This window comes from Aquila chrysaetos, chromosome 2, assembly GCF_900496995.4.
Source record: "Aquila chrysaetos chrysaetos chromosome 2, bAquChr1.4, whole genome shotgun sequence".
Lineage (NCBI taxonomy): Eukaryota > Metazoa > Chordata > Aves > Accipitriformes > Accipitridae > Aquila > Aquila chrysaetos.
The window spans coordinates 81,410,318-81,432,492 of NC_044005.1; the positions used below are offsets into that span (position 1 = coordinate 81,410,318).

General features: G+C 38.6%; 1 protein-coding gene across 2 annotated transcripts in view; it reads left to right on the forward strand.

The window, feature by feature from the left end:
• EYS (eyes shut homolog) overlaps positions 1-22,175 on the forward strand; it is a 1,018,924-nt gene that overhangs the window by 939,622 nt on the left and 57,127 nt on the right. For both annotated transcript variants that reach the window (XM_030007184.2, XM_030007189.2), the window contains one exon: positions 21,359-21,531. In XM_030007184.2, the coding sequence (XP_029863044.1) occupies positions 21,359-21,531 (173 nt within the window). The remainder of the gene's footprint in view (positions 1-21,358; positions 21,532-22,175) is intronic.

Genomic DNA, 22,175 nt, shown 5'->3' on the forward strand with positions numbered 1-22,175 from the left:
GTCCCTTTTGATCTGTATTAGATGTCAGCAGTGGCTTAGAGTTAAAAGTCTCAGACTATTGGGGGTTTCTTTTGATTGTTTGTAAGCAGAATTATGTTGTTCTATATAAGCTTATTTTAAAAAAAAATAAGGCTTGTAATAACTCGAGTTCCTATTCTTTTAGGAAAAAACATGTTTCTTCTAAAACAACGGTTAAAGGTGGTGGAACATAAGAAGAGATATCAAAGCTAGACAGCTTGTGTGTGAACTTGAGTGAAGGGAATACAGTTCTACAGAGAAGTTGTCTGGGAATGTACTAAGGGCTCAGGCAGGCTTGTAAAGAATGTCCTGAGGCCCTTATTACACTAGTGATGTTTGACTAGTTTGGCTAGCACTAAAGCTGTTTTCAGCATGCTGATGCAAAGGAAGTCACACACCTATTTACATGTAAATACCTTTAGCAAGTGTACCTTACAAAACTTTAAGAATACTATGATATTATTGCTTTTCCTGCGAAACCTTGCATTTATGAGCCTGATTTCAAATACAAATACAAAAATAATCATAGTAATTTCGTTAAGTCAGAATAAAATGGGTAATTTTGCATTTAGCAATTTTCAGCTTTCCTTTCCAAATGAAAATCTTTCAGTGTTGAAAAACAATAGAGTAGTGTTTCTCTCCAGCCAGTACACTAACACAATGAAACTAAGGCCAAGGAGTAAATATTGCTAGATGGAAGTAGAAATATTAGTTCATTCCATTGAATCAACGATGTTGGATGAGTCTCTGAGCAGACAGCAGAAGTTGTTGTAACAGAATTTGTTTTAAATATAGCTTAAGGACTTATCTGGATCATATTTCCACAGTGCTCCATGCTGATCTTTTTAACCCACCCAGAAAAACAAAATTATACTAATTTTACAGGTGAAGAACTTTAGCATAGAGAAAACCTTGTCTTCCCTTAGATGAAAAATTAGTCAGATTCAAAGCTGAGTCTTGCCTCTAACTTGAATTCCTCTACTGCCAAACATTCATGTATGGTGGTCTTTTTAACTCAAGTTGGTTGTGCTAGCAGAAGGATCTCGTCAGGCTGCTTTGTAGGTGGTATGTCATAGTGAAGCTATTGCTGTCTTAAGTATGCTCTTCAGTGAAAACATCTAAGAGATTTGCCCAAGATCTGAAAATCTGTGGAAGAGCAAGGATTTTTCCCATACCATGGTTCTTAGCACATTCTAATCCTACCATATCTTCTGCATAAATACAGCAGAACTCATCAGAAACTGAACAGTAATGAGCCTCATACCATCAGAAGCATTTATTCAAGATGCAGATGACTGTTTAGCAGTCATCTGGGTTTTTTTGGTTTTGATTCTTTGCTTTCTAGAAGTTTTTCAGTTCCAAAATGTAATTTTTAGTGGCAACTGCTCTTCCTGAGAAATGAGACATATCACAGTCGTCAGAGCAGGAGACACTTGTGCCTTCAGGACATTCATAACACTGAATGAATTGCTACTGACACTTGGAGACTAGACAGCAGAAAGTCTACTTTAGATTTTATCAATTTTGTCTGCCTTAGCAGCTCTATTAGCTGATTTCTAGAAAAATTGAAATGATAGATGAAAATGTAAATTTACAAAATTCCAGGTGAATGTCATGTTTTCTTACTACCATTTTCAATCTTAACTCATAATAAAGTTTTCCCTTATATTCCAGAAGTGGCCAATGGCCCTTTACAATTAAGATGTGTTTGTACCCTTATCATCTCTGCACAACAGCTCTTTGAGATAAATTGCCTTAATCTGACTAGAATGGAAACACATTTAGAAACAGGCTTAATATTATTTTACTTCAGAGCCTCTTAGAATATAATTAACAGCTTTCTAAAACAAGCATTTTAATGGTTTCAAGTCAGCAGGGTGTGACATAAGCAAGACATCATTTTCACTGCTTTCGCTATCTGGAATGTGGCCTTTTCCTAACTTTCTTTAATTCATTATTTTTAACTCGACATGCATTTTAATCATTGTGGAATCACTTTTAACATTAGCTGAAATACAGACATAAAACATAACCTGAAATTAAAAAGGAAAGTTGCAACTGCATTACAACAGACACATCTTTTAACCAGGCATAAGCATGTGTATGGTGCACTGATATTGTTTACCTGTTCTCTCTCATATTCTAGAATTTGAAATATTATAAAAAGCTTTATTCCACTTAGGGCAAAGAATTAGGGCATGTGGTTCACTAGATACCGAGGTTTTGCTGTCTTTCCCAAAGCTTATAGTAAGTAAGCCATCCTTACAATATTCCCTGCTGCAAGTTGGTTCTTGACCCTGCTCGAGGTCCACTGTAACATTTTGCTCGTATTACCTTATCCTTTACCTAAAGGCTGATCCATAGCCATCCAAGACAACTGTGAAGAATTGTATGAGAGTTCTCACAATACTGAGTGACTGAGTGATGAATAAATGTGGATGGAAATTAATATAAAGAAGGTTAATACATACTGAGAAGTAAAACACATTAAAAGAGGGGAGGATCTTAACTTTGCAAATGGAAGGGTTGGCTCTGAATCAGCAGCTACCTCTCAGGAAAAGTGTTTGAACTTTACAGGTTCTAATATTCTCTGAAACCATTTTTTAATAATCTATTAAACATACCAGCTCTGTGCTCATTAGCAATTAAGAAAGCAAAGAGCAAATCCTTAGGAAGGGAGGGGGAAAAAACCACCACCCAAACGAAAAAACCACCATCATAATGCACAAATATGAATTGATAGGGCTCTATTACCCCACATTATTTTTTGTCAATTTATTCCCTCATCTCAAAAAGAAGAGTGATGAAGTTAAAGAATAAAAGGCAAGAAGGATGATCGAAGAAATGGAATGTTTCCATTCAACAGATTAGCTTGAGATTTTCTAGTGTGGAAAAGAGGTGTTCGAAGAGTGTTATGAAAGATGTCTACAACATCAGGAGAGACAGGAGAAAAGCAAATAGACAATTGTTCGTCTTCTAATAGAAGAACTTGTGTGCATCACATGAAAAAAGGAGACAGAAATTCAAACAGAGCAGAGGTAGATACTTAAGTAATACTTCATACGTAAGCAGTGGAACAGTGCCACACAATGTAGATGTTCAAAGTTGACGGGTTTAGAAAGGGATCAGGCAGGTTTGTGGAGAAAAAAATATCCATTGAGGACTGTGAAACATGTCTGATTCAAGACATCCTTTGTTGCAGGTCACGAGAAGATGAATGTCACTTAATGTTGCATTATAACTCTGCTCTTTTGTGAGATGACAGTTTTGTCCATTGTCAGAGATAGGATCATGGTACACACGCACATTGGTCTGACCTGGCGTAACTGTTCTTACCTTCCTATCTTCTTATATAATTGCACTAAGTACAGCATTCCTGTATGTTTCTCCCTGCAAATCACTGTAATCTGCTGGTTGGCCTGCTTAAAAATCTTGAGACAATAGTAAATTGCTTTTGGATGCCATTGGTCCTAGACACTAGACGCACCTAGCATCCAGTGTAGTTCAGCAAGTCCAGAACTCTACCTGACCATCTTTTGCCAATCGTGGAAGCAATTTTCTAATTCTGAATGCTCTGAAGTACTCTTACAAATAACATGTGAAGCAACACTGCCTCCTTCTCAAAGCTAGTATCTATAAGTATCACAAAATGCCCCACAGAATCAAGTCGCTGGTGTGTTTTGGTCCATCCTCTTGGGTCTCACCCTCCAGTATGTCTTTGTAGAAGAACACTTACAATTATTCTGAGAAGATCACCGATGTTAAGCAAAGGTAAGAGCTGCTAAACGACTTGATAATGATACATGTTCCCCATATGAGATGGTTCTCTTGATAGCATTCAGCCCACCTCCCCTGCAGTCCTTTTTGTTCCTGGTTTTCAAGGACTGCACTAGGCCAGACCAAAAAGTCTCTGCATATTTCAGTGTGCTTCTCAGCCTCCCTTAGTGTCAACTCCAAGGACATATTCATAGCTCTGTGGGCACGGTACTGGGATTTGTACATACTCCAGGAGAATGGGATTTCTGTATTTGCCATCACAGAACCTGGGCAAGGAGCCTGCTGTGGTCTGTGGGCCAGCAGGAACAGAGTCAAAAATGAAGTATGAAAGCCTTTAAGGATATGCAGGATTTCTGCTCTCTATTTCTTGATTAAATGTGTTGCAGCCTGGTTGTCACGCAAATCCTGACCTGCTAGTGAACTCACTCTGAGAAATGTTTGTTGTTATCAAAATGCAGAAGAATTGCGGGAAGTTAATGTCCCTTGCAAAGTCCAGATTTTCCAGTCTTTGGGCCATATCATTCATCCTAGAATAGCACACAAAATGCAAACTCCTCCAGAGTGCCTGTACTGCAGTTCCTGCTGCAGTAGCTCCCAGGCCCATTTGGAATTTGTCAGTCACTCACTGCGGGGGGTTGACCCTGGCCAGCAGGTAAACCCCCCCACAGTCGCTCGTTCACTCATCCGCAGGAGGATGGGGGGCAATTGGAAGGGCAAAAGCGGGAAAACTGGTAGGTTGAGATAAAGACAGTTTAGTAAGTGAAGGAAAAGAAAGAAAAAGCCCAAATGATGCAAAAGCAATGATTTACCCCCCACAGACCAATGCCCAGCCGGTCTCCAAACAACAGCTACTTTGGAAAGACAACCTCCCAGTTCTCATAGCCGAGCACTATCTATCTCATGCGGTTTGGGATATCCCTTTGGCCGGTTCAGGTCAGCTCTCCTGCTGCCTCCCCTCCTAACTTTCTGCACGCTCCCAGCCTGCCCAGAGTGAGAAATGGAGAAGAACTTGGTGCTGTGCAAGCACTGTTCAGTAATAGCTAAAACATTGATGTGTTAACACTGCTTCGGTCACAAATCCGAAACACAGCACCATACGGGCTGCTGTGAAGAAAAGTAACTCTTTCCCAGCCAGACCCAGCACAACTAGCTGGAATAAATGTTGAGAGCCTGATACTCTGATCTGTTGCAGCAATAGTGAACTATGAAATATCCAGTAGATTACATTTCAGTAATGGGTCAATGTATAAATCATAAATAATGTCCACATTCACCTGCCTTATGTCTTGCGTAGGTTTTACAGGGAGAATGTCCTCACTGTTTGTCCCTTCAGCAGCAATTGGCTGCTTTGGTGGGAGCGAGAGGCTATGAATAAATGAAGTACAAACTTTGACCTAAATCTAATGCATGAGGGACCTAGCTAGTCTCTAGCAAATGTTAGTTCCCAACAAAAACCTCATGTGTTTCAAATCCTGCATAAAATTCAACTCAGAAGAAAATAAAACTAATGGTTTTTTCTAATATCTGTCACAAGGCAGACCATCTCATTAGTGTGAGGTGTTTGCAGTATTGGAAATGTCATGGTGATAACAACAGGATAATAATAGTAAAAGTTAGCTTTAAAAATATCAGCATTTTTAATTGAAAGCATTTTCTGGGGAAAAAAGGATCTTTTATTTTGCTGCTGAATGTGATGGAGTGTATTAACTAAGCTTTTCACTTTTCACCTTTTTTCTGTCTGCCACTTTGTAATATTTCAAAATTCTTAATTTTGGAAACATTACCAGAGTAGCAAAAGAAAAAAATGGCATGTGTCTCTGCTACCCCGTACTGTTTCAGGTGAGGAGGCATAGCCTGGTGTTGGTGTGTCTTGGCCACAGGACAGGGCTTAGAAGCAAAAATTTCCACTTCGAGAATGCGTGTCACGTGAGATAAAAGGGAATACGGCTTTGTCTGCCTGGAGGAAGAAACAGTTCTGAGTTTCTCCCATGAGTTAATAAGACACGTCAAAAATGAGTCAGATAGATCACCAGTCCTTTTTCATATCTCGGAAAAGAAAGAGGGTATGATATTGCCTCATCAGCCACAGTTCTTCTGCTGGGAGATCACTAGTTTTCATTCATAGGTCAGAGCACAGCCGAGAGTCCTGCGAGCCACTGTGAGCATTGCGCTAATTTCTTCTGGGACGGTGGGAAGGGAATTTTTTTTTCTTGTCATCAGATTGGCTGCAATAAAGTGTGTTTTGGGGCTTTCTCGCAGGGTCTCTGGCGTGCATTTGGAAAAACTCTGCTATTGCAGTATGACAGGTGGTAGGAACGTGCCGCAGGTTGTGCTCTGCAGTGAGTACAGAGCAGTGCTTTCGTTGGAATGATGATGAATGGGGGACGAGGCTTTTTAATAGCTTGGGTAGTAGGAGGACGATGCCTTTTCTTCAGGATACTTAACCTTCATAAAATAGGACATAATACTATTTCAGGCACTGCCTGCAAGTGTTTAAGAATGAGAGAGGGCACATTACCAGCCGTCCCCTGGCAGGTGGTGACGTAGGAAGGAGCGATTAATGTACGGTTTGTGATCCTGTATGATTTATGCTGGTCATTCTTAGCTGAATTCATGGTTCTAGTGCTCCTTGCATCTTATTGTATCACATCAGCAGCACAGCTGAGCTATGTATACAAAAAGATACTTGGTAAATAACAAATAGAGTGCTAAAGGGGCTCCACAAAAGCTATGTTTTTCTTGTCTTCCCTAGAATTTGAGATTCATGGAGTCCCATGTAAAATAGATTAGGTTGCATGTTTGGGGCATAACTGTGCCACTTTGGAGATAAAGGTGACCCTTAGATAACATGGACAAATACATGGACAAATATACCAAAATCTTAGTGACAGTCGCATGTACTATAGACTTTTTTAAAGCCACATCAACCACTTTTTATGTGTCTTCTACTTATAACTTTTACTTGTACAGCTTCAAATAGTCTTTGTTTACTAAGTCACTCCATAATATCATTTTTTTTCTATTTTTAGCATTTATTACAGCTTCTCTCCCTGTGCATGAGTTAGTCTTTAACAGTAACAGTCTAATTAATGCCATGTATAAGTATTGTGCTGTATAGGACTGCTTTTAGCAATAAAAAATGTAACCTACCTTAAAACATCAGAAGCTGCATGGTAGTCTCTCTGCACAAGTGATGCTGCCATAGCTACCACCTGTGGAGTTGAACAATTACAGCAGTGGAAAAGCTTACCGTAAAAACACCCTGGCAATGAATCTCTCCATTCTTCCAGTACTGCAATTTCCAGTCTAGCCTAAATCCAATTGCTGGAACACAGGAAACACATAAATGGTACCTTGGCGTAAATACTGTTTTAGATTATACTAGAAGACATAGAATTATATTACAAGCAGAAAATACATTTATGGGTAGCCATCCGAGTTACAGAAATTTCTGCCAGAAAAGATTTTGTGCACTGCAAAATCTTGGAGGACTCGAGCCAGCCTCTTACAACTGCAACACAAACCGCTCTTACTCTGCTTTCTTTACAGTCACAATGCAGATTCAGTCCCAGTGAAGATATTCCATGTTCAGTTGTATGAGCAGAAACCTCTACCAGAGGCCCCCTTCTCTCAAATACCACTGTGATATGAATTTTATTTCTGTTTGACAGATCAAAAGATTATGAATATTAACATATTTTAAAACAGTTCAGTTACTCATCTCTTTGACACCTTTAAAAAGAAATGGTAGTGTAGGTGCAAAGGAAAGTGAGATTTTGAAGGAATTTGCTGATCATATAATAGAAGATACTAATTAACACTGTTGATTTTACATTTTAAATAGTTCAGTAGAAAAATGGTTAATAAATGTTTATGATCAACTGTGTTTTATATCAGTTGCAGTTAAAGATCTGCTAAAGCCCTTATCTCATAGGTGATACAATGTCAAACTGACCTGACAATTTATGTCATTGATTATGATATTCCATGTTTACATAGATCACATATAAAATGTTCTAAGTGACTGTTAAAAATGTCAGGATTTCACAAATCAAATTTAAAAATTTAGAATGAAAGCAAATGGAAAACTATGACTGTTTTTGATGACACTATATCGTTTGCTACTTTTCTACCCCTGAATGCATGTCAATTTAGTACAGAGGTTACGTACTGCAGAGAATACAATTCAATCATAGCTGTGCATCAGTAGGACTTCCCGCCGCCTTGCACCCTTTTCTTCAATATCCAACACACAAAAAAAAGTTATTACCGACTCTGCATACAAATTCAATATTTTTATTATTATTATTTTGGAGGCATTTGATTTGTATCACATCCTGATTTGTCACACAACAGCCTCTTAACTTTTCACGATTACATGACCTTGAGTAAAGCAAGACAGGAACTCTTTTCTTTTTTTTTTTTCCTTTTTTTCTTTTTTTTGCAATAAGGAGAAGCACGTGCATCAGAGAATTCAGCTGGTTTACCAGCTTCTGTAGTTGCTAAGTGGTTTCATGGAGATCTTTGTCTTCATTAAAGCATCTGCCACTGTGCTGAAGATTATGATCCTCATGAAACCAGTCATCTGGTTCAGACACAAGCTGAACATTCACACCATGGTCTGACTCTTCAACACATTAAAAGCTATTGTGTTGGAAATTCAGTCACAGGTAGGAGTTTCAAGAGAAACATATTCTTTGATGTGAAAGCTATTTAGTTGTGGGGGGACCTCAACTCCAGGGAACTGCCTTCCAGTCCTGAATCTCTTAAAAAGGCTTTACAAAGCACATCAGAAAATGGAATCAGTTAGCAAAGAAATTCTTCTCCTTTGACTAAATAGTTGTACAATTCATTTGGCTAGCACAGATGACATTTGTATTTTTAATTTTTACACCTGTAAAATAAAAATGCTACATAACCTCAGATTCTATCAAGTTCTCATGATTCTAGTGTAATTTATGGTACAGGTGTCAAATAACTTTTGGACTCTAGGCCCTGTTCTAGGTTAGTCTTTAAGTACCCAAGTCTCTCAGAGGCTTTGTGGGAGCATTTTTCACCTCCTCTTTCAGAAGTAAAGAACTTTGCAGTCAGCAATTCAAGAGTGAAAGAGTCTGTTGCTCTGGACCAGGAACAATCTGTAGGGCACCTGCCCCTACCTTTGATCAGACATATAACAGAAATTGGGAGAACTGAGGTTCTAGTTGGTACTCCAGGGTTACTTTTTCTTTTTGTCAATAAATTTCTAATATTAAAGCATAAGCAGTCAAGAAGTAGAGAATGGGATTCCAGTTTTCCTTCTTCCATCTGAGCACCCCAAAATTAAATTTCTGATTCTAATTATATCTATTTGTGTTACAGTATGTGAAAAGCTGTGACTTTTCAAGACCACCACAGATTTCACTAGAGCTGCCCTGATTTGGCCAACTGAACCTAGAAGCCTGGGAAAACTCCAAGCACCTACTGTCATTACCAAATCACTGTATACCCACAAGCAGGATGTTTAACTTTCTTCCCCAATCTATTAACTGAGGTGTTGGAATAGTCAGTTGTGCTTACTAGCTCTAATGTGCATTTCATTTACAGAAGTATTGATATCAAAGGAAGAAATTTCTGCATTAATATTGCAGCCGATACAGATTTGGTAACTATGGTTGTTATAAGTTGACTGAAGGAAGTAAACAGGAAGGGTTAAAACGTATTCTTTCCTCTGGCTGTATTAGCCCTCTGTCTTACTTTTTCCATCCTTTTATTTTAAGGCACTCTCACTTCCATTATGTGGTAACTTCAAAACAAACGTGTGACCACAAGGCATCACAGTTCATTCTATGCTTGTTTCTATGGATACACAGAGAGCATGCCTATAAAGCAGAATAGAGATAATGGTTGTAGAAAAGGCACAACTAAGGTAGTTTTCATGAAGATAGAATGAGTAGTACCATCAATACATGCTAGTAAACTGAATAAAAGCCCTGCTTTCCTTGAAAGGTTAGCAGTCAGGATGAAACATCCCACCATGTTTTCCCTGCAGGAGGTAACAGTGCTAATTAGATTAAAGCTAAGTCAAATATGTCTGATTCTACTTTCATGATCTCCTCATTCTGCTGGGTAGACATAGCCTCGAACCTTTATGGCAAAAATACCAATAGACCTTTCAAATCACCATCCTTGCTACTGAATCAGGGGGGTAGAAGCCTTTCTGTCGGAAGAGTACAGTGTATGTTAGAGACTGAAGCACCCCTCATGCCACCCAGCAGCGAACAGCCCTATCTGAAATATTCAGACATTAGAATGAGACAGTGTAATATCAGATTGTTATTAGCAATTGTTCCAGTACTTTTCATTTTGCATGGGTAGTCTTCATACTGATGCACAATGGAAAATAAAACACGTTCAGAAGATGTGAAGATTGTTCCAGTACTTTCATTTTGCATGGGTAGACTTCATACCGATGCACACTGGAAAATAAAACACGTTCAGAAGACGTGAAGAAGCTCATTTGCATTCAAAGGTTAATATTGTCACAGACACCGTCTTGCTAAACCTTAGTTATAGACACCCTATAACCAGAAAACAATGTAAAATCATATGTCTGCTTTTTCCACAAAACTACTCTAAACACTGCTATGATTAAATGTAAATGATTACATATGTATTTCCAGTCTGAATTTGGGTTACCTTAGTCATTTGTAAGTTCAAGTGTCTTATTTAAAAGAACAGCTTATTTCCATTCCCCTGAAGTTTGCAAGATAAGATAGCCTGTAGAGCCAGACTGACAGAATAACTTCCTGTTATTCTGCCTAAATATAAACAAATGGATCAGCATTATGATATCAAGGAAGAGGAACTGAGTCGTTTCTCTGAAGGAAGTCTGGAAGCAAATAACAGTAATGCTAATGATGCTGTGATGCATCTTCTAGTGGTTTTCCTCTAACATAAATTCTCCTGTAATGTACTTTTTAAAGATAGTAATTTACCTTTTGCTGCAAATAAGTCAGACTACCTGGCTTATTTGACCTCTTGAGTGCAAGCTAGAGAGAGACTAATCTCATAGCATTTCAAGTTAGGTCTGTTTGAGAAAATGGTATACAAAAGGCCTTTTGAACCAATTAAAACGTCAGCTGCAAAACAGACTTTTTCGGTTGCATTTTGCATTAGTTTAGCCTGGTGTGTCACCCCACTATGTTAGTTCTCAACAATGGAACAACTCTAACAGTTACAGTTCTTGCACGTTTGAAAAATGCCAACACTCAGTTTTATAGCATTTGATTTCACAGTTTTTAGGGCACCTTATATCCTTCATAAGTCATAGCCGTCATGCAGGAATGTGTGAAATTCAGAGCTGAGGCAGCAATCAAAGTAAAAGGTCAACCTACAAGACAGAACAACGCAAGCTATTGATAAAGACTATATTGTAAAAAAATTGAAAGCACACAGTGATCGCTGACTTTTGACTTCAGTCAACATTGTCAGTAGTTCTAGTACTCAGCACTTCTCCTGCCCTTCTCATGTTCCAATAGTTGTGCAATTAGTCTTTGTAAAAGGTCTCCTATATGTTATCTTTAATTTGTAGTAGGAGACAACTGTGGTAGACAGGTCAAGATTTGGTCCTTCAAACGCACGTACGTTCCTAACTGCTTTTTGTTTTCAGTTTTTGTGACCTACCTTTGAGGTCATTTAAAGAAATAGCTTAGTCTCAATAAATTGTAGATATTCAGATAGAGCCATGGGCAAAGGGAATCTATGAAGTTTTCCTTAACCTCCTACAGTTCAGTTAATGTATAAACAGGAATCCTGTGCTGCAGGGATTTCTTACTCCTTCTGACAGCTGGTGGCACCCCAGAGAAAGGATGCACAAGACAGTGCTGTGGCTTTCTTCTCCTCTCTTATTCCTGACAGTAGAGGAAGATATCTGGACTGCAGTGGGGAAGTAAGTGAATCTCAAAGAGACGGGAAGAAAGAGACAGACAGAGAGTAGACACCCAGAAGCTTTAAGAGGCATTTTGTTTTGGAAGTCCAAAAAATGGTATTTTGTTGTTGTGGGAAGTCTTTATACTACATTCAATATGAGAGTGCAATGCCTGATGGAGGCCAGTTTTACTGTTCTTGTTTGAAGAACCACAAAGATCTAGGGTGCTTAGATTTTTTTTTTTTCCCCCTGGATTTCAGCACCACACATTCCATGCGTACAGTGTAATTAGATATATCTCCAGTGATGAAACACCACTGTTGGGCTGTAGTAAGAATTAGCTCTAGATATTTATCTCCCAGTATATGTGAGGTCATTCCTGAAAATCAGTGTTCTTCAAACATGACCTACTAATTCAGTTACATCATGCGACTGACAATGTTCTAGTCCGAGGGCTGTACAAAGCTCTTTGGGAACTTCCCAGAGTCTTACTTGAATCCTCTAGGAGTTATCTATATTAGAGTTAAAGCTCTTGTCAGTCAAAGAAACCACAGATTGAAAAGGCACAGAGGTGTGAATTACCCTCTGAGGCAGAGAAATTACCTTGGTCATTGGTAAGGAAACTTACATTATCTAGTTCATGCCAACCAGAGAATTTTGGCTAATCTACCATCTTTCGTAAGCACTAAATTTGTAGAAAATATGGTAAGTGCAATTGCTTGTGTCATTCATATATCACCTCAAGCTTCATAATAGGTTTAGATTGAGGTGTTATTAGAAATGAACTCAGCCCACAATATTCCTAGGATTTGATGTTTGAGAGGCTACGACCTCCTATGCTGTATATATAGTCATTAACTTCATTTGACCAGGAGCTTGAGAAAATATTTTCTATAGGCAAATGACTTTTAGTTATATCTCAAGTTATACTCTTTCAAAGAATGTGTAAAAGTCCAGGAAGTGTCCTGCACTGCCATCTTTACTGATTAGGTTAGTGGTGCGTTTTTAATATATTAATTACACGATGACATGGTACAAGAAAAGTACATTTTTTAATATATATTAGTTTATGTTATTATTTCATCATATTTGCTGTAACGCATAGGCAGAAGCAACATGGGGCTACATTTCAGTAGCCACTGTGCAAACACAGAGAATATCTGTCCACGAATGCTTACTGCTTTGAGGTATGATTTGTAGGGAGGAATATTATCTTCTCCCGTGTCAGCTTAAAGAATCAGAAAAAAACAGCAAGCTCCCAAGGCCCATGGATAGACAACAAATACAATTAAAAAATTAGAAACTATGTGCAAGCTTTGAATAGGCTAAGTGGAGAAATACGACTTTCTCATTAAAGTTAAAATATTATTGTAAAAGTATGGCTCATAGTCATCCCCTTCCATGGAAAAGCATTATCATAATACCTGCTCTGCCCCAGTTAAAACTTCTTGTGGCTCTGTTAGCTGTCCAGAGGAAAAGCAGAGTGCATGCCTGTGCACCCAGTTTTGTGCTTTCGTTAGGAAATGAAGAAGCAAGGTACAAATTTTCTTTTGGCAATCATTGAGAAAAATAGGGTGCAGATATAATGTGGAAAGATGGACCCTCTAAGAAATGTTCAATTCAGCTTCTCCTCCATGAAGTTCATTCATTCAGAATTTATCTCTTGTGGCGTTTGTAGGATTGTTGGAAAAGAGAGTATCCAAAGTGGATGGTAAAGGTGATGTCAGTTCAAAGCAGCTATGGTTTACCTTGTCCCATTACAATGTTGTCAGGTCTTCACAGAGCATTTTGTAATGGCTGTTTTTATTCATAGCTTAGGATGCATTTCATTTCATATGTTTTATAAACATTAATGCTTATATGTAATTATTACACTGTGTTACATGCATACAGTAAAATGATCTCCGTTTTGTTGAGCTAGAAACAGAAAGTTCAGAGACTGAGTTGAAACTAGAAGGACCTGAGATGGTACCTAGGATTGAAAAGAAGGCTGTGCATTTGAATTAACAGGAGGTATTGGGAGTAATTGTGTGAACTGGGCAAATCACTGTGGGAAGGTGATGATGCCCTGCAAGTTCGAAGCCTAATTTACCCTTTTATGTGAGTTCTTAAGAGATTCCTGGCTTCCAGCCTTATACGTAGACAAGGCTTACAAGAAAGTACCGATGATCAACTCCTTATGACTAAGAATGTTTTTAAAATAGAAAGGGTAATGGGTGCTAAGTCGATACGAAGGAAATGCTGAGCCACTGATTATTAGAGTTGCAAATCAGTAGAACTAGTGACAATGTAATGAAGAAGTGGTTATGAAAACTTCTTTCTGGACATTGAATTCAGAATGGAATAGGAAGAGTTTGCAGCTATGAAAGTTTAAAATAATAAATATGCAAATTAAAAATCTGTTTTAGAAACAGAAAAAAATTATGAGGAAGAAACTGAGAAAGAGAGGAAAGTATAATGAACACATAGATTTACAGTAACTTTGTTTCTCTTTCCACAGTAGGCAGTTCTGGATTTAGATTATAGTCATTATAGTTCAAAGTTATCATGTTCTGAATTTAAAGTAAATGCTGTTATTTTACAAACTGTTCAAGATTTTGTTCTTCAATTTTGTTGTTACCCATCTCCTCATGATCAGTGTAGCAAACTGCAGTTGCTCTGTGAGGAGACTTTGAAATCTTGGAAATGACTAAGTTACATAGTTCTGCAACCTATAAATTCATCTAAGATTGAAGTAATGAATATTTTTGTGCTAAAAGATTGTTTTACATTTCTAACAGAAATGAATAATAGTATACAATGCATGGTTAATGAAAACAGTGCAACAAGCAATATGCTGCACACCAATGGTCAGTGTTACTGCTTTGGATATGGTGCTGAGGAGTCCTGCTGCAACTAGTAGATATGTTGAAGCAAAGGCTGTTTAGGTCTCTAGGGACTGCTGGGAGCAATTGCAAACTTTCTGTCATAAGGAATGATGAGAGATTTTCAAAGGACAAACAGAAGTTAGGCAGCATGTGATTGCAGTGAGAGGTGGAGATCTGGCTTCTACCTTATGCTGTTGAAAACGTTTATGTGCTTCCTTGGCCATGTTTCGTATAGTGCTAACTTTTTATTATCAAAATCATAGCCTTTCAACTTTAAAAAAACATTTAATTTCATTTTTATAAATACATTTTAGCAGATGATAACATCTATTTACTATTTTTCCCATAAAACACAAGGAAAGAGAAAATGTAGATTTAACTGAAAAGACTGAGGAGATTGGGGAAGGGAGTAGTGTCAGTGCTAATTACAGTCCTTGCGATGGACCCAGCCTGACAGACCATTATTTCTCTACATAGATGTGGCCAGGGAATGGATTGCTGCCCACATAAATTGTTCTCACCAAGCATTGCTTGCTGTATTTTTTCCTGAGGGATCCTTAACCGTCCACCATTAAGGGTTACCTGTCCAGAAGTGCTTGATATCACAATTGTGTATCCTCTTGTGTGACAGGAATGGTCATAACTGTCACATTACAGGACAGGACGTTTTATGCATCATACTTTTTAATGGATGTGTATCCTTCATGTGACGGGGAATCACCTGTATATTCACCATCTGAGTGGAAAATGGAGGTTAAAGAGGGTTTATGAAAGACTCCAGAAGAGGCTTCATGATCCTGAAAAGTTACATAGTACTCTGTTAGATATTTGAATGAGTACCTTTTAAAATAAATTTTAGCAATCCTAAATTCCTGAAAATAATGACATCTTTGAAGATCTGAAAATAGATATTCTGTCAATAAGCAAGAGCTCTTCCTCCTTCATCATTTCCATAAACCAAATTCTGTCCTTCCCAAGTCATAACTAACTCAAACACAGCTCCAGTAAACTTTCTAAGGTTTAAGTATTGTTTCAGGAATGGATTCTTGTTCAAGGAAACTGATATACATATCCTTAATGGTAAGATTGAGCAGATGCTCATTGTTGTCTGACTGGGATGGATTAAGCATCTATTTATACAAATTTCTTTGTTGGGTCCTTTAAATTAATTTTCTGTTTGAGCTGAACCATTTTGTATGCAATGGTCTCTTTCTTGTATGTTGGCATCAGGTGAGGGAGGTGCTGGAACCTTTTTGTCACTCCTTTTTGAATTGGAATTGGAACCTTCCCACTCCAATACTTTTAACCTGGATCAAAGAATTTGGAAATATCTTTTAAATGTGAGCTCCTATTTAGTCCATGCTAGAACCAGTATAACTGTTGAGTATAAGCCTACCTCAAAGAAAATTTAAAGCAAAAGCTTTTTTCTGTGAGTGTACACAACCAATTGGGAAATATTTTCCCTATGAGTTTTCAAAAACAATTTAGTTCACAAGTGATTTAGGCTTCGTTTAAAGAAAGCCTTGTTTATATAAAGAGAAGCAGTTTAGAAAGTTGTGGTGAGTTGGCCCTGGCTGGACGCCAGGTGCCCACCAAAGCCGCTCTGTCACTGCCCTCCTCAGCTGGACGGGGAGAGAAAATATAACAAAAGGCTTACGGGGTGAGATAAGAACAGGGAGAGATCACTCACTAGTTACCGTCACAGGCAAAACAGGCTTGACTTGGGAGAAATTAATTTAATTTACTACCAATCAAATCAGAGTAGGAGGATAATGAGAAATAAAACCAAATCTCAAAACACCTTCCCTCCACCCCCCCTTCTTCCCAGGCTGAACTTCATTCCTGATTTTCTCCACCTCCTACCCCTCGCAGCGGTGCAGGGGGACGGGGAGTGGGGGTTGGGGTCAGTTCATCACACGTTGTCTCTGCCGCTCCTTCCTCCTCAGGGGCAGGACTCCTCACTCTTCCCCTGCTCCAGCGTGGGGTCCCTCCACAGGAGACAGTCCTTCACAAACTGCTCCAACGTGGTTCCTTCCCACAGGCTGCAGTTCTTCACAAACTGCTCCAGCGTGGGGCCCTTCCCCGGGCTGCAGTCCTTCAGGCACAGACTGCTCCAGCGTGGGCTTCCCACGGGGTCACAGCCTCCTTCGGGCATCCCCCTGCTCCGGCGTGGGGTCCTCTCTCCCCGGGCTGCAGGTGGAGATCTGCTCCCCCGTGGACCTCCCTGGGCTGCAGGGGGACAGCCTGCCTCACCGTGGTCTTCATCACCACGGGCTGCAGGGGAATCTCTGGAGCACCTCCTGCCCTCCTTCTGCACTGAGCTGGGGGTCTGCAGGGCTGGTGCTGTCACATCTTCTCACTCCTCACTCCAGCTGCAGTTTCTGTGTCCCAGCAACTTTTTTTCCCTTCTGAAATCTGTTCCCCCAGAGGCACTACCACCGTCACTGATGGGCTCAGCCTTGGCCAGTGGTGGGTCCGTCCTGGAGCCGGCTGGCATGGGCTCTGTCGGACATGGGGGAAGAAGCTGCCAGCAGGTTCTCACAGACATCACCACTGCAGCCCCCCCACTACCGAAACCTTGCCATGCAAACCCAACATGAAAGTGCTTTCAGTGAAAGGAAAGAAAATTTAAACTGAATCACCAGAGCTTGCAGAATAAGAATTCCTGATAGGGGGGAAAAAGTATTCAAAACAGTAAAGCTAACAAAAGCACTCAGATCTAGAGAAGATACTGTAATTGAGGAAACCTGGGTGAAAGTACTAAAGCAGCAGGAAAGCTGAATTGATTTTTGGGCACTGTATAATACCGGGAAAGATTGGCAGATTATTATATACTAGGAAAACGCCTGCTGTGCACAAGGAAGAAATGCCTCCTTTATATATTGTCCTTTGATATTTTTAAGATTATTGATGAGATAAGGTTATCCTTCTGGCTGCAATGAGTTTCTGTGGATTTGGCTATTACACAAAGTTTTCAAAGGAAGATCCTAATCACCTTTACATTATCCTCGTATTTTCTAGAAAGAGATTTAACAAATCTTTGCATGAAGAGTAATTCAACTTAAAGTTTAAACTGATTAAGGATGATGCTCCTTTCAGTTTCCAGTAATTTAAAACAAAATGGCACTAGGAATAAATAACAGTAACAACTTTAAAATTAACTATATTACATCTACTATTTATTAACTGAAGAAGCTTGGGAAGCTGTTCCCTCCAACTTCCATAGCTTTGTCCTAGATAATATAGTGAGAGCACTAAAAGAACTTTTGTTGTTAAATATTGAACCCACTGCGACACGTAGTTTTTGACATTCTCAGCTTAGCACTGCCATGGGTAAAGGGTGTTGAGTGCACCTCCTTTCAGGGAAGCCCTCTCACACACGACTACACAAATGGCATGTACAGTGCCAGTACAGATTCCAGTGGGAATCACAGAGCATAGCACTCCCCCTTTAGAGATGGAAAAAGCACAGGCATATAGAAAATTCTACACTGCCTTGGAGAACTACAGCACGGTATCGCTAGAGTACAAATGATGTCTATGATACATTGTACAGAGGGATTGTAATCTTTTCTTTTAAAAACAGAATTAGTTTAAAAGTCAAAAACTGTGGTTAAATACAGCTGTGACTGTATTATCAATGTATTATAATCCAGTCTCTGCTGCATTGTGCAATATTTAAAAAAAAAAAGTTATCAAAACCTGTGTTGGCATCCCAAAGGTGTCAATCTTATACAAAACTTCGATTTTATTAAATCAGGTCCCTGATGGAGTACTGATTCAAGGAGAAGAATTTACATTATTGAATTACCAATATCATGTCATACCATGCAGATGCTTCCTGATGATTTTCTTTCCAATCTAATGTCTAGACCAAAGATCAAAGGAATATTTTGACATGGGAAATGATAATGAAAAGAGTGTCCCTTACCATTTCAGAGGAGGAGGCTGGTGACGTGAGATGATGATGGTCTAGGAGTATTGTTCTTGTCTTTTCCACTCCTTTTCTATACTATTTCTGTCTCTTCTCCCATTTTCTCTCACTGTTTGTGACATTTTTCCTTCCAGTGATTCTGGATGGTTAAGGTTTTTTTCTCTGTCTATTTCTGGAGTTCATCAGTACTCCAGTTTAAAATCTGGAGCCTTTTTTGATATATAATATACACCATGGCTGCCTGATTTTCTTTTGATGTCTTAAAAATCTGCATCCATATTAGCAGATAATGTAGCTCAATAGGAGTAGATTTACATCAGTGCTGAGGACCCAACATCCCCGTTATTCATGTTTCAGGGAGTTTTAACTCACACTAGACCTGGTCTGGCCGCGTGGACTGAATGCCCATTAGCAGCTGGAGTACTGAAGTGTGAGACAATCTTCTGGTGCAGGTTCATCTGAAAGAAATTGAGATCGTGTACTCTTGAGACCACTCCACAATGTGAACCAAGGGGGACAACAAGGAGGTTTGCTCCAAAACCATGCTTTGGATCTGAACTCAAACACTAGTATAGACATATGATACATTTCAGCAAAACACTCCAAATTTGTTTCTAATTTTGCAGCCTCAAAATTCTGATATTTCCTTGTTTCTTTCATGCACTATTCAGTTTCTTCACCTCGTGTATATAATTATCCAATGACTTTTTCCTGGAGCAATTCACAGGTGTACAGAGCAGGCAAAAGATGCTACCATTCTAATTCGGTGTCCCCTTTCATTTGCTTCTTGCATTTGTAAAGGATAGCAGGATATCATGAAATTGTGAAATCCACTTGGGAGGAGAGAAGTCCCTGGTTATTCAAGCATTTATGTGTTTCTTGCAGCTGAGACTAATTCAGCAGAATATGGGAGACTTTGTCCTCTTCTTAACCAAATATAGCAACAGACTGCTTTGAGAGACAATAATAAGTCATTTGGGACTTTGTATTTCAGTGTACTACTACTTGTGAATTGGCTGTGATATTTTCTGTGTGGATAGCTGTTATATTTTCAAGCTTTGTATTATTTTGTAGAACTTTTTAAAAACTGTTTTCTTTGCCTCATTGGGAATCACTCTTCTTTGTTACTAGGATGTTATGGCATCAATAGTGAAATGTTAGAACATTGCTCATTTTGATAACAGTAAACTCCTCACAATTTGTTATGAGACCTGTTATTTTTAATCTTCTGCACAATAGCAAAAGTAAGACTATAAAAAGAAATGGCCGATGTTGACCTATACAGCTTAGCAGAAGAATGTATGAAAATTGCTTTTTTAAAGGTGAAGACTGAAGTCTCTGCATTTTGCAGTCAGCAGTGATGATCTATCTTCTCTTCTATAAACAAACAGAAATACATTTGATAACTAGTTTTAGAGATCATCACCATCAATTGTAGATTTCCAGGAAGAATTTAGTTTATTGTTGCTTTTTTAATTAGCTGAACTGTGTAATGCTGGTATTAAAACCATTGAAAGCAGGCTTCTGGCTGCTGCACAAACGAAAGCAATCCACTATCTCATTTACATTCCTCTCCCAGTGTCTGCAGCAGATCTATAAATAGAATAGGCTACACACAGAAATTTATTATTGCAGCTGATAGCAATTTTCTTTTGCAGAGGTGTCTGGAGGCATTATTCATGAGATTCATTCTGGTAGACTCTCCAGCTGAGTTCCTCGCTCCCCAGAACTGCGGGTGGTCAGTTTAGAAACACACTAATCAACTGCTATGCACAAAGACTGTCACAAGACTTACTTATTTCCCTCTTTTAAAAAATACAGGAGTTTTCTCAGCTCCAGATTATTTTCTCTAACCTGATTGCATGGATATTATAAGCAGTGAACAGATTTTTAGAAATCATATGTGTTTGACATTTTATCACTGAACAACCTAATGATTATGCTGTTATCTGGAAAAACATAATGACTGTGGTTTGATATAGCTCACATCATGTCTTCTGCATTCATACCCACAGGCACATGTGACCTTATCAAGTATAAGACAGACATGTTTCTGTTCAATACCGAGGATGTGTAGTAATCACATGAACTGACCTATCTAGCTGTCATCTAATTTCAGTCATAAAACAAGGGGAAGGTCAAATAAGGCCTTTAAGGAAATTATATTTATAATAAGGGATAGATGGGAATGTCTTACACTCCTGCTTTTCCTATCTGATGTTGGTTTTCCTACCATATCTGCCATTGTGCTCTCTTTGTATACTAAAAAAAAGATAATTCATACAAACAGAATATGCACATTTCTAAACATTTGTTTTTATCACGCCTCAAGACTGATTACACTTATTTTTTCCCTTGCCTATTCTAATATTCTTTCTATGACTGAGAGCATAAGATATATGAAAGCAGAGATATTACCTGTTTATTCTGGTTCGATTCAATATAATCACTTCTGTAAGTATTCATATTTCAGTTTTCCCTTCCATCCTACTGTAAGATGTAGAAGAGCTGTTTTTCTGTAGCAGTTATTTCAACTATGTTATGAAAGTAGCAGCACAAATAACAAGTGAGACATTAGCAAAGTCACATATCTTACCATGAAAGGAAAGATAAATTAAAATATAAAATTAAACCCAAAAGAACCTGTCAGCTCAAGTCACCCATAAAGCATTCTGGCATCTCTAATGCCAGATACACAAGCGAAAAAAAAAAAGTTAAGAGAATAAAGACAAAGAAGTATACTACAACCGTAAGTCAAATGTCACTGATTTTCCGTGAGTGTAAAACCCATCCTGTTTTTTTAAGTGCAGTTTGGTACTTATACATATTTTTTTGTTTTTAATTTAAATTTGTCAGTGATGCAGAAAATTGGTTTTGTGAATGCCCTAAACTCTACTCTGGAAAACTCTGCCAGTTCGCAACTTGTGATGAAAATCCATGTGGAAGCGGTGCTACGTGTTTTCCGAAGTCCAGGCGAGATGCTGTTTGCCTTTGTCCATATGGAAGATCTGGCATCCTCTGCAGTGATGGTAAGAACCATATTCTTTATTCATTGGTCATAGTTTCTATCATTCATAGAAGCTGTGGTAAGAAACAAGTCAAATACTTTGAAGGCAAAACACTGAAAGTGGCCACCTCCCCACCTACAAACACAGGCCAAAATCCAGTCACAGCCCAAGAAAGTCTGAGCTGAGCATCCCCCCACATGTTGTTTCATAAAAGTGTCAGCCAGAGAAAGGGAGAGAGAGGGATCAAAGAAGCTGAAAGTAGAGAAGCTAGGAAATACCAGGTAGTGTCTGATGTTTTGGTAATTTACCTGGAGAAAAGCTGAGAGAGAGATTTGACTGAGAGCTCCTTTGGAGAAATTAATTTCTCCTGTAGTTTGATTTTTTACTCTGCTTAGGGAAGCATTACTTTGTACATTTTGTAAATAAAAGGAGTGTATAAACAATACTTTCTGGATTGTAAAAATACGACCAAGTGCTAAAATTTGATTCATTTCTCAGGTCAAAAAGAGGAACAAATTAAAATTTACCAAGTGCTTTGCTATGTAACAGGAGACAGGATGAAGGGAAATTAATAAAGCTAAGTAAATAGGTCATTTTGACTAATACTATCAAATGAAGGGCTTTTATTCCTCAAGCACTGATTATAATGATTGTTCTAGGTCAGA